This window comes from Myodes glareolus, chromosome 6, assembly GCF_982192425.1.
Source record: "Myodes glareolus chromosome 6, mMyoGla1.1, whole genome shotgun sequence".
Taxonomy (NCBI): Eukaryota; Metazoa; Chordata; class Mammalia; order Rodentia; family Cricetidae; genus Myodes; species Myodes glareolus.
In genome coordinates this window covers 41,112,450-41,124,568 of record NC_142031.1, presented here as the reverse complement: position 1 = coordinate 41,124,568, position 12,119 = coordinate 41,112,450, and the positions used below count along the sequence as shown (strand labels likewise).

At 37.4% G+C, this 12,119-nt stretch overlaps 1 protein-coding gene across 1 annotated transcript; it reads left to right on the top strand.

Annotated features, from left to right (window-relative positions):
- The first annotated feature begins 4,639 nt into the window (after positions 1 to 4,639).
- LOC125406335 (olfactory receptor 8J3-like) lies at positions 4,640 to 5,587 on the top strand. Its single transcript, XM_087906710.1, has one exon. It carries the CDS (start codon positions 4,640 to 4,642, stop codon positions 5,585 to 5,587), a length of 948 nt encoding a protein of 315 aa, XP_087762836.1.
- The last annotated feature ends 6,532 nt before the right edge of the window (positions 5,588 to 12,119 follow it).

Here is a 12,119-nt window from a genome sequence, read left to right as displayed (position 1 = left end):
TGTCCTGAGTTTCACTTTGTGTTGGGATGATTACACTGATGAACACCATAGGCTAGTGGTGTTTCTTCTCTGTGAATCAAGGTTTGGTGGAGTCAATAATATCTTTGCATGTTTTCTTTTCTCTTGAATGGCTTTAAATAGGGAACAGTGTGTGGATGGTGGGAGCAAATGAAACTAGTGGAATTAAAAATCAAGTTAGTAAAATATTTTCCATCAAAACCCTACGATGTCTTCTTTTAGACTCCAGTTTAGATAGGTGAATCATGACCCTCTCCCACTTTCCAGGCAGAGCCCTGACTGTCCTGGAACTCGCTCTGTAGACCAGGCTGGCCTCGAACTCGCAGAGATCCACCAGTCTCTGCCTCCCAAGTACTGGGGTTAAAAGCATGTCCCACCATGGCCTGGAGGCTGTTAGTATTCTTAACATGTTTAATATTGTGAACTATAACAGCTTCTTTAGTTGAGACTGAATTTCACTTGTTTGCTTTGTTACGAAAGCAGAGGCCTTAGTTATCATGGAGGCCTTACAGCCCTGTGGACTTTCAATTTTGAAGGTTTAAACATATTGGGGAATTCTGAAAGCCCTTAAGAGTGAGAGTGTCCTGTGTTCAAAGGAATGCACCCACTCATTAACAATGCTGATTTACTTTTATTTTATTTATTTTACATAAAAAAGCTATAATTCACTGTCGGTATGATCAGCAATGTGATAAATCCTGAACTTTACCACATTTTGTTATAGAACATGACATAAATTTTGTGACAAGATCCAACTATGAGAATGTAAAGTACACCATGGAATGAAGAATGAGTTATTACTTACAGGCATGTGCAGTGCCTACCACAGCTTTGAATTCAAAATATTAGACCATTTTTGATTTGGCATATAACTTGCTAGATACTGTTATGATATTCTAACAACACATGCTTTTGTGGTTCTCCTTTCTACTCCCTAGACCGCTGTTACTGTAGTTATCCCTTGCAGCCTCTTCATAACCCACATATTATTCTGCCTCATTCTTTCTTATATCTTATATAAAACAAGGCCATTAGGTGGCATATATGTAATACTCACTGCATAAATTTATAAATGTCCAAATAAAAAATAAGCAACTATAGTTTGCACTTTTCATATTGCTCTTTCAAATGGCACTTATTGATTATTAAGATATAATATTTACTTCATATCATACTATAAAACAAAAGGTAAGAATCATAACAAAATAATGTTTTTCAGTCTCATTCATTTTATGTTCATAACAAAATTTCCTTCTTCATGGTTGAAATCAAGTGTGTAACTGTGTGTCTTTTTGATGTCTTTCTGCATCCATGCATCGAGGGACACATAGACTTTTCTTTATCTTGGTTGAGTTTAACAGTACTGTCATAAACATGGATATTAATTGCATTTTGTGGAATAAGCCAGGCACGAAAATATGACTAATTTTTAGTCTGCCTCAAACATGGAAGTTTAAACATAATTTTTAGACTGAGAGAAGAAAATTGTTTACTAAAGAAAGGTGATATAGAAGAGTTATTATAGGAGGCTGTATTTCGTCAGTGAATGCTGTAATCCATTAAAATGCTGTATTTTATCCCAATAATATCTGTAAGTATTAGATATTAATCATAAATTAAAAATGAAGAATCAAGTGGAATTCCTACACTCTTTAAGTATTCTTCTTTGGGGGGCTGGAGAGATGGCTCAGTGGTTAAGAACACTGACTGCTCTTCCAGAGGTCCTGAGTTCAATTCCCAGCAACCACATGGTGGTTCACAGCCATCTATAATGAGATCTGGCGCCCTCTTCTGGCCTGCAAGCACACATGGAAGAAATGCTGTACACATAATAAATAAATCCTTAAAAAAAAGTATTCTTCTTTGTTAATGTTTATGCTAATATTTATGTTTATATTCAGGATCAAATGCTTTGTTCACAATCTTCACCCATACTTCTAAACTTTACATTAAACAAATTTCTGGCTTTAAACCTGAAGGTCAAGTAAATACCCAGGGATTTACCAAATGTTCCGTGCATAAAGAGTTGTTGACAATAAATTCTTCCAATAGTTAGATGTTGTACTCATGCTAAACTCACTCTAATACTCATAGATCATTGCCCAGCTCACATGATATCAAAGAGGCTTCACCCAGTAATTGATGAAAGCACATGTGGAGACCCACAGCTAACCATGGCGTGGAACCCAGCGAATCCTGTGGAAGAGGGGAAGGAAGGATTGCTGGTGCCAGGAAAGCCAAGGACACCACAAGAAAACTCATGGACTCTAACCTGGTACATAGAGCCTCACTAAGGCTGAACTGCCAACCAGAGATCTTGCATGGGACTGACCTAGGCCCTCTACACCTGTTACAGTTGTGTAGCTTGATCTTCCTGTAGGATTCTGAACAAAAGCAGTAGGGGGTATCTCTGACTCTGCTGTCTGTTTTTGGGACCCTTTCCTCCTACTGGGTTGCCTCATCCAACTTCAATAGGAGACGAGTTTTACTGGAACTTAATTGCCATGGCTGGCTGATATCCAAAGGAGGCATGCCGTTTTTTTAAATGGAAAGAAAGAGGAGTGAATGCCCAGGGTAGGCAGGGACTGGGGGTAGCAGAAAAGGGCAGGTGGAGGGCAGGGAGGTTAGGAGGTTGGGGGGGAGGATCGGGAAGGGAGAAAGGAGGGAAAGGACTGTCAATGGCTGGGGAAATAATTAAAAAATTAATAATAAAATGATAATCTATTAATTATTGGTTACATAAATTATAAGTGTTTATTTATTGAAATGATAAAATGGCAATGAAAATGACATTTTCTACTACATAAAAAGTTATCAGACCCCTTATAAAAACACGACATTAAATATTATCGATTTACTCTTCCAAGACAGGGAGTTCTTTGAATATGTCTCCCACAGGAGTATAGACTCTCATTTTTCTGATCATCTCATTTTCTTTATTCTCTGGAGTAGGAGCCTCCGGGACAGAGACGAGAACAAAATCTTGCACCCAGCTTCTCTTTGCACACAGTATGAGAAGACAAAGAAGAACATCCTGTTTGGGTAGGTTGAAAAAGAATATCTCTAACTTAGAACACTACTGTAGTGTTTCAAGGTTAATCTTAACTACAATACGGTAAAGTTGTTTGGAATATAACTGGGGCTCACTTTGTTATATAATGTCAGGAGTATGTTCTCTGGTTTGTTTAATCTTTTACATATGGTTACAAGTTATAACAAGAGACATTTTAAGTGTATATTCATCAAATAATCTAGTTTATAAACTACGTGCTTAGGGGAAAACCAAGTTCAGATTTGATCAGAATATAATCCACGCACATATTATATTTTATCCTTTCAGTACCTACAGACTTTTAAAGAAAATTAATGGTTACATTAGGCAAATGTCACTGACATGCACCTAGATATATCCTGCAAAGAAAAGAATACACCTTCAAAGTTCAGGGAAGAACTATTCAAATATTCTTAGTAGAATTTATTTTATTTCCTTCCTTTTCTATTATCTAGAAATTGTTAAATTAAGAAATTAATGAAAATGGTGTTGTCATCAAATATAAAGTGTCTAAACTTGAACAGAGGAAAAAAGTGTGGGAAGAAATGAGAGAGTAGGAAATATAGATGAGAGAGGTCAATGGGGTTTCACAGAGTACTATAAAAGTAGGTAATCAACCTGAGAGGGAAAATCCAGATATATGAGTCTAAGGTATATTTCACTATTGATGATGGTAAATACTGATTGTTCTTTCAATGCCCATGCATTTTGGTAGAAAAGAGAAGTGCATAAGAACAAAGTATAAGGAAATGTACGAGACAAAGTAAATGTTCCTATTAACAAACAAAAAGAAAGCTAATTAACATCTGGATGCACACACTGGATCAGTAGATACAGTTAGTGTTGTTGAAACTGAATGAAATGAAGAATATAAAAATATTCAATAACACAGTATGAAAAAATCACATTCTTTTGTAAAAGTAAAGGGTACATGGTATGTATTTTGACCATTTCATATGGGTACTGTAATTGCATACATTAGTATGTATTTTGAAAATTTCATATGAGTACTATAATTACATAGATTATGCAGGAAAATATGAGTCACAGAGTGATTAGGTTTTGGTTATAGAGCAGAGTGAAAGAATTCAGACCACTTTGCAAACAATCTGCTTACCCTGTGAATTAGCTAAAATCATATGATGAATGTTTACCAGAGTACACAATTTAAAAATTTGTTTGTATCTGAAAATATATCATGAATTCAATTTTGGGCAATATTTAGATTAAATACATAATCATATACTAGAACACAAAAGAGCTTACAAATTCAGAAAATGAGAATATTACTATTTTAGTTAGCCAACATCAGACTATCCAAACCATACAACAGCAAACAGCCAACAGCAAAAAGAAAAAAAAATGTGACTCAAATCAAATTAATCAAAAATATTTCTCTCTCTGAAAAATATCTCCAAGATTCACAAATGAGGAAAGCAGGTAGGAAGTTCATTTTGTAAAACAGCTCTCCACCTAGGAGCATCCTATCTAATGACAATGCAGAAAATGCATCCTCAACTTTGTATGCAATTCTTTCCTTCTCCAAACAGATGAATTCACAGTTTTTACATGGCTCCTAGAAATACATCTCATGTCACTGAGTTTATTCTTGTGGGTGTTTCAGACCGTCCGGAACTGCAGGTACCACTTTTCCTTGTGTTCCTGGTCATCTACATGCTGACAGCAGCAGGAAACCTGGGCATCATCACCCTCACCACCATGGACTCACGACTTCAAACTCCCATGTACTTCTTCCTCAGACACCTGGCTGTCATCAACCTTGGCAACTCCACTGTCATTGCTCCTAAAATGCTGGTCAATTTCTTAGTCAGTAAGAAAACCACCTTGTACTATGAATGTGCCACCCAGCTGGGAGGATTCCTGGTTTTCATTGTAGCAGAGACCTTTATGTTGGCTGTGATGGCCTATGACCGCTATGTGGCCATCTGCAACCCCCTGCTCTACATGGTGGTGGTGTCTCGGCATGTGTGCCTTCTGCTGGTCTCCCTCACATATGTCTATGGCTTTTGCACAGCCATTGTTACTTCATCTTGTGTGTTCTCTGTGTCTTATTGCTCTTCCAATGTAATCAACCATTTTTACTGTGACACTGTCCCTCTGTTGGCACTGTCCTGTTCTGACACCTACCTCCCAGAAACTGTAGTCTTTATATCTGCAGGTACAAACCTATCTTTGTCCATGAGTATAGTGCTAGTGTCTTATTTCAACATCGTGTTATCTATCGTAAGGATCCGTTCAGCAGAAGGACGGAGGAAAGCCTTTTCCACCTGTGCTTCACATATGGTGGCTGTCACGGTGTTCTATGGAGCACTGTTATTCATGTATTTGCAGCCTCAAACTAATCACTCGCTAGATACTGATAAGATGGCCTCTGTCTTTTATACACTGGTCATCCCAATGCTGAACCCCTTGATCTACAGCCTGCGGAACAAGGATGTGAAGGCTGCACTAAGGAGATTCGTAACAAATCCATGTAATTCTTTCAAATCAATGTAACTTTAAAACACCTTTGGTTAATAAAGACATGGATTTGATCACTCACCATTGTGAAGTAAAAAGGTATCTGTTGACTTACATGTTTGAAGTCAATCCTGGGCAAGAAAAGAGTCAAGGAGAAAAGCAAAACTCAGATAGAAAATAAGTAGAACTTCTGGTTATAATAGTAACCTACACACATGCATGTGAATAACTGCCCACCAGTAATCTAGTAACTAATTTGGAAGAAATGTATAGAAGAACACAAAGGTATGGGTCTTTTGTTTTTTTTATTTATTCTGTGAAAATTTCCATTGTATTAAATCTACTCTTATTCTCTCTAACAGCTCTTATTGGATGTCTCACATACCAGTCAATTTCACTCTATCTTCCCCTTCCAATTAATTAATTAATGTCTATAATCCACTGACTATTTTGAATTTTATGTTAAGTAAACTTGAACATTAGAGATCAGGTGGGAAAAGAAAGGAGCAAGGGAGAAGGGAATATAATAATGAAAAAAGAAGAAGAGAAAAAAGAAAGAAGATAAGAAATAAGGGGAGTAAACATATTATTGAGACATAATGAGGCATCTCCTATTTCTCCTATCATCATATGGCCTTTTATTTTAAAATAAAATCTATGACTAAGAATGTCACTGAGCTGGAGAAATGCTCATGGATTATATATATGGAGCCCTAGGTGTGGTCCCAGCACAGGATGTGAAGCACCGTTCATGAAATAAAACTTGGCTTCAGAATGTGTTCTTTTTTTGTCTTATGAGTCTGCTGACAACACAACATCTTTAAAAACAAAAAAGAAACATGAGACAAGTCATGCAAAGTCACATAGCACTGCACATGTGTGTGTACAGGACAATCCCCTTATGTACATACATACCCACACAAAATAAAAATCTTAGCTATTGTACCTTAGCCATGACTGACACTTCACTAAAATTTCAGAATCCAGTTTGTGGCAGAACACAAGAGCAATCCTTAGAATTGGAGATCTGATGAGGAAGATCAAAAGTTTCAACAGGCTTTGTATAATAAAAAAAAATCTGTTCATATGTCAAATTTGTGGACATTTATTGACTAGAATAACTCATGAGACCTCAAGTTGTAAATAGTATCACTAAAATGATATAGTTTTATGTCAGAAATTTAATAACACACAGTTCACATTTCTTGCTATGCTGATATGTATTTTTATTTCTAAATATATTTTTTTTAATTTTCTGTGATTTACCTGATATTGACTCATATCAACATAAATAGATTTGGAATTGCAGCAATTACATAGTTAATTAATAGTATCATGATTTTCTGCAGTTGTAAAGTCTCCAAATTACTTAACATAATTACCTAAATTGCTTTAACATGAAGTTTTCATGTATATTTCCCCAGTAATAACTAAGAAGGGGATAATTAATTAATTAACAACAGTGTCTCATTGCAATTTAACAAAGCCACTGGGAGAAGACAAAACTTTTATTTTAAGAGCTTGATAATTAGGATTCAGCCAACCTTACACACTTAAATCATGCGAATAAAAATGTAAAAAATAAAACACTGTAGAGTAAGACAGATTCTCCTTAATGTAAATGAACACGGCAGCTCCCTGAAAATGCTAAGAATAACTTCTCTGTGCTTGTACAGGAGGCTGGGTTCAGTTCCCTGGCAAAGTGGTTTGAGTAAGAATGTCTCCTTCGTCCTGGGCATTTGAACACTGGTCCCAAGTTAGTGATGCTGTTTGGGGCTGTGCAGGAGGAAGTTAGTTACTGGGTCAGGCTGTTATTTTGAAAGCCTCTTTATGTTTCCAGTTTGCTCTCTGTGTTTCATGCTTGACTTTGAAGGTATCAGCTCCTAGTTTCTGTTTTGCGGCCATCTCACTGCCATGATGAAATCTTACCCTTTCGGAGTCATAAACTCAAAAACCTTGTTTCTTTTTCAAGTTTATTCTGACCATGCTGCTTTACCCCAGCAGCAGGAAAGTAACTATTACACCTGTGCAGACCTTTTTACAACTCTACCAACCAATGACAGGATTGTAAGAACGGACGTCTCCTGACTGATTTTTTAATGCACAAGTCAGATCTACTCCACTCACTGAAATATCATCCTTTGTGCTGAAGTGAATTCTGACAATTTTATCTTTATAGTCTGAAAGCAAACAAAAATATCTATTTCAAAACAAACAACTCTATTAACAAAATAGAAACCCCAACAGATAACAGACACACCTCGAATTTCATATCTCAAATTCACAGTTTCAAGAAAGTTGAAACTAAGAAAACAGCTTTTGTAGAAATTTCACTGAAAATAAAATGTGTTAAATTATAAAAACAAGTATAATAATGATTAATTCATATTTTACATTTAATAAATCATTTGCTGATGCTACTGCACAATTACAATAATAATAATAATAATATAAGTTTTTCTCTTTGAGATAAAAATTAACCATGAAGAGTCACGTAAAATATAAAGGAATGACATTTCAGCAGCTATCTCTAATAGGAGTATGATGAATGCATAGTGATCATTGATTAATTTGTCATCTTCGTAATAAAAGCTACTTCAGGGGCTAGAGATGCAGCAAAGGAATTAAGAGCTCACCCTGCTCTTCTAGGGGTGCTGTGTTTTGTTTGCATTACCAACAAAGAGTTCAAATCATGTGTAACTACAGTTTCCAAGGATCTGATACCTTCTTCTGAAACCTGTGGGTATTGAACAGACATGGTACACATACCTACATTTAGGCAAAACATTTGAAAACATAAATAAATATGTTTTCAGAGACAAAATCATCAATAAAAGGACAATATCCTATAGGCTTTTTCCACTCTAAACTACTTCAGAAATACTTCAGTATTTACTGTGTACAAAGTATTATTTTAGGTTCTCATGATGAAATCATAAATGAAAAGGACATGATCAAGCAGGCCCTTCTTCAGTGACAGGGTCCTAAGTGAGAAGCTGGTACATGAGAAGATTGGAAGACAAAAATCTGGGATCAAAATGCCTTGCATAAACTGATGTCTTATGCCAAGGAAGTTTATTAAGAAGTACAATTTATTATATGCCACTTATAGTAGAAAAATAGGAGAGAATCAACAACAAGGCATCAGACAATGGAACAAAATCAGTAGGAAAATGTGGCGCGCTTCCTGACCAGCAGGAATGAACGGCCACGAAAACGAGATTCCTTCCCTATCATGTCTTTATTCGGAGCACTCGGTTGAGGAAAATTGGGGAGAAGAGACTCAGAGAGAGAGCGAGCTGAGAGCACAGGGACAAGAGAGATTAGAGAGAGCAGGAGAGAGAGCAGGAAGCCAGAGAGAACCTAGAGAACCTAGAGAGAGGAAGCCAGAGAGAACCTAGAGAACCTAGAGAGAGGAAGCCAGAGAGAACCTAGAGAACCTAGAGAGAGGAAGCCAGAGAGAGAGAACCTAGAGAGAGGAAGCCAGAGAGAGAGATGAGAGAGCGCAGGGAGGAGAGAAAGATTAGAGAGAGCGGAAAAAACCCAAAGACAGCCGCTTTTCTAGGGTGAGAGGCTCGAATGCTGATTGGTTGATGCCATTCTGCTAGGGCCCAAGGCCCAGGACAGGTCAGGGAACCAAGTCTCTGAAATGCAAAACAAGGCCCCAAGCACACTGGCCTGCAGGCAACATCAAAGGATTTGTATACCTTCAGGCTGTAGGACCGCTGGCACTATCTCGCCAAGGCGACATCCTGGCGGCTCCTTACAGGAAAACAAACAATGCTTCATACACAAAATCAAACAAGGTTACACATGAACACAGGCTATCTCTGGAGTGGTTTTTCTGGGTCCAACAGCATCTTGGCAATCGGGAACCAAGGCATTCCACAAAGTCACACCAGACAACAAACCTTACACAAGAGACTTAACGAGGAGATTCCCAGGATGGTGGCTGCTTCTGAGCAGCAATAGAGACAGGCGAGGACTGGGTTGAGGGACAGGTTTTAAAGCATATCGGAAGCATGTACTGTGACCTATTGGAAAAGTACAATGTAGTCATAAGGATTGATTAGCCTTGACTCTGAAACACTTTTTGGTTTTTAAAGCAGAGTCTTGGATCTGGGGTTTCCAAGACTCAGAGCTCCGGTCAGTCTGGGGTCAGGGTAACTTTCCAATGTCAGGTTACCCTACCATCTCAAGGACATTGAGACAAAGCACACAGTGGCCAGTGGAGCTGGGACTAATTACCATAGCCCCAAACGGTAGAAAGAGTTGGGTTCTCTAGATCTGAAACCAAATCTATACCAGTTCCTCATCCCAGTCTGTTACAGGCTCTGCTAAACATATTTCAGTTTTAAAGGAGTAACTGTATTCCTTCTACATACATCAGGGTCTCCGGGAAAGTGTAAGGTCTGTCTAGTTCTGGACACAAAATTTCATTCTTTATGAAACTTCTGCTGTGGTGTAATGATTAATGAAAAAATATGGAAGGTGACATGAGAAAATTAGCAGGGTTTAAGAATATGGAGAATGAGTGTTCCTAGAAAATGGAATACCAGGTGCACAAAGTGAGAAAAGAATGAAATTCCAAGTGTCTATCAACCAATCAAAAGAACCAACAATCCAATAAAAAGTGGAATACAGTCCTAAACACAGAACTCTCAATAGAGGAATCTAAAATGACTGAGACACTTAAGGAAATGCTCAACCTCCTTAGCCATCAGAGAAATGTAAATCAAAACAACTCTGCGATTCAATCTTACACCTGTAAGAATGGTCAAGATCAAAAACACTGAGGACATTTATGCTGGAGAAGTTGTAGGGTAAAGTGAACACTCCTGTATTGTTAGTGGGAGAGCAAGCCGGTACAGCTCCTTGGATATAAGTATAGCGATTTCTCAAAAAATTAGGAAACAACCTTCCTCAAGATCCAGTAGTATCACTTTTGGGTATATATCCAAAGGATGCTCAATTGTACCACAAGGACATGTGCATAATTATGTTCATAGCAGCATTATTTGTCATAACCAGAACCTAGAAACAACACCTAAAAGCCCCTCAACCAGAAAAAAGGATAAGGAAAATGTGAAAAATTTACATAATGGAGTTCTACACAGCGGAAACAAAAATGATGACATCTAGAAAGAAACAGACAAATGGATAGATCTATACAACATCATATTGAGTGAGGCAACCCAGACCCAGAAAGGCCAATAACAAGAGAAAAGATTTTTATGTCATGCTTTCCTACTTGCTATTAATGAAGATCGTATAAACGCCCTTGTTTCTTTCAGTGATCCTAGGCACAGCACTATAATCTCTACAGTCATTGTGTCCTGAGTGTCACTTTGTGTTGGGATGATTACACTGATGAACACCACGGGCTACTGGTGCTGGTTCTTTGTAAATCAAGGTTTTGTGGAGTCAATAACACCTTTTTTATGTTTTCTTTTCTCTTGAACGGCTTTAAATAGGAAACTGTGTGTGGATGATGGGAGCAGATGAAACTAGTAGAAAAAAAAAGCAAGTTAATAAAGTATTTTCTATCAAAACCCTGCAATGTTTTCTTTTAGACTCCAGTTTAGACAGGTGAATCATGACCCTCCCTCCCCCACTTACCAGGCAGAGCCCTGACTACCTAGAACTGGCTCTGTAGACCAGTCTGGCCATGAACTCACAGAGATCCACCTGCCTCTGCCTCCCGAGTACTGGGGTTAAAGGTGTGTCCCACCATGGCCCAGAAGCTGTTAATATTCTTAAGAACTTTAACACTGAACTATAACATCTTCTTTAGTTGACATTGAATTTCATTCATATGCTTTGTTACATAATTTCATCAAGAGCAAATAGTCGTAGCAGAAGCCTTAGCTAGCATGGAGGTCTTACAGCCCTGTGGACCTTGTATTCTGAAAGTTGAACATATTGGGGAATTCTGAAATCCCTTAAGAGTGAGAGTGTACTGTGTTTTAAGGAATGCACTCACTCATTAACAATGCTGATTTACTTTTATTTTACATAAAGGAAAGTTATAATTCACTGTCGGTATAAGCAGCAGTGTGATAAATCCTGAACTTTACTTGAATTTTGTCATAGAAACTGGCATAAATTTTGTGACGAATTCCAGCTGTGAGAATGTACACCACGGACTGAAGATCGAGTCACTACTCATAGGCATTTGCAGTGCCTGCCACAGATTTGATTTCAAAATATTAAACCTTTTTTTGGTTTGGCATATAACTTGCTAGATACTGTTATGATATTCTAACAACACATGCTTTTGTGGTTCTCTTTTCTGCTCCCTTGACCCCTGTTACCGTAGTTATCTCTTGTAGCCTCTTCATAACCCACATACACTTCTGACTCATTCTTTCTCATATCTTATATAAAACAAGGCCATTAGGTGAAATATATGCAATACTCACTACATACAGTTATAAATCTCCAAATAAAAAATAAGCAACTATAGTTTGCACTTTTCTTATCCCTATATCAATTTACATTCATTGATTAATAAAAATTTAATATTTCCTTCATATCATACTATAAAACAAAAGGTAAGAAGCATAAC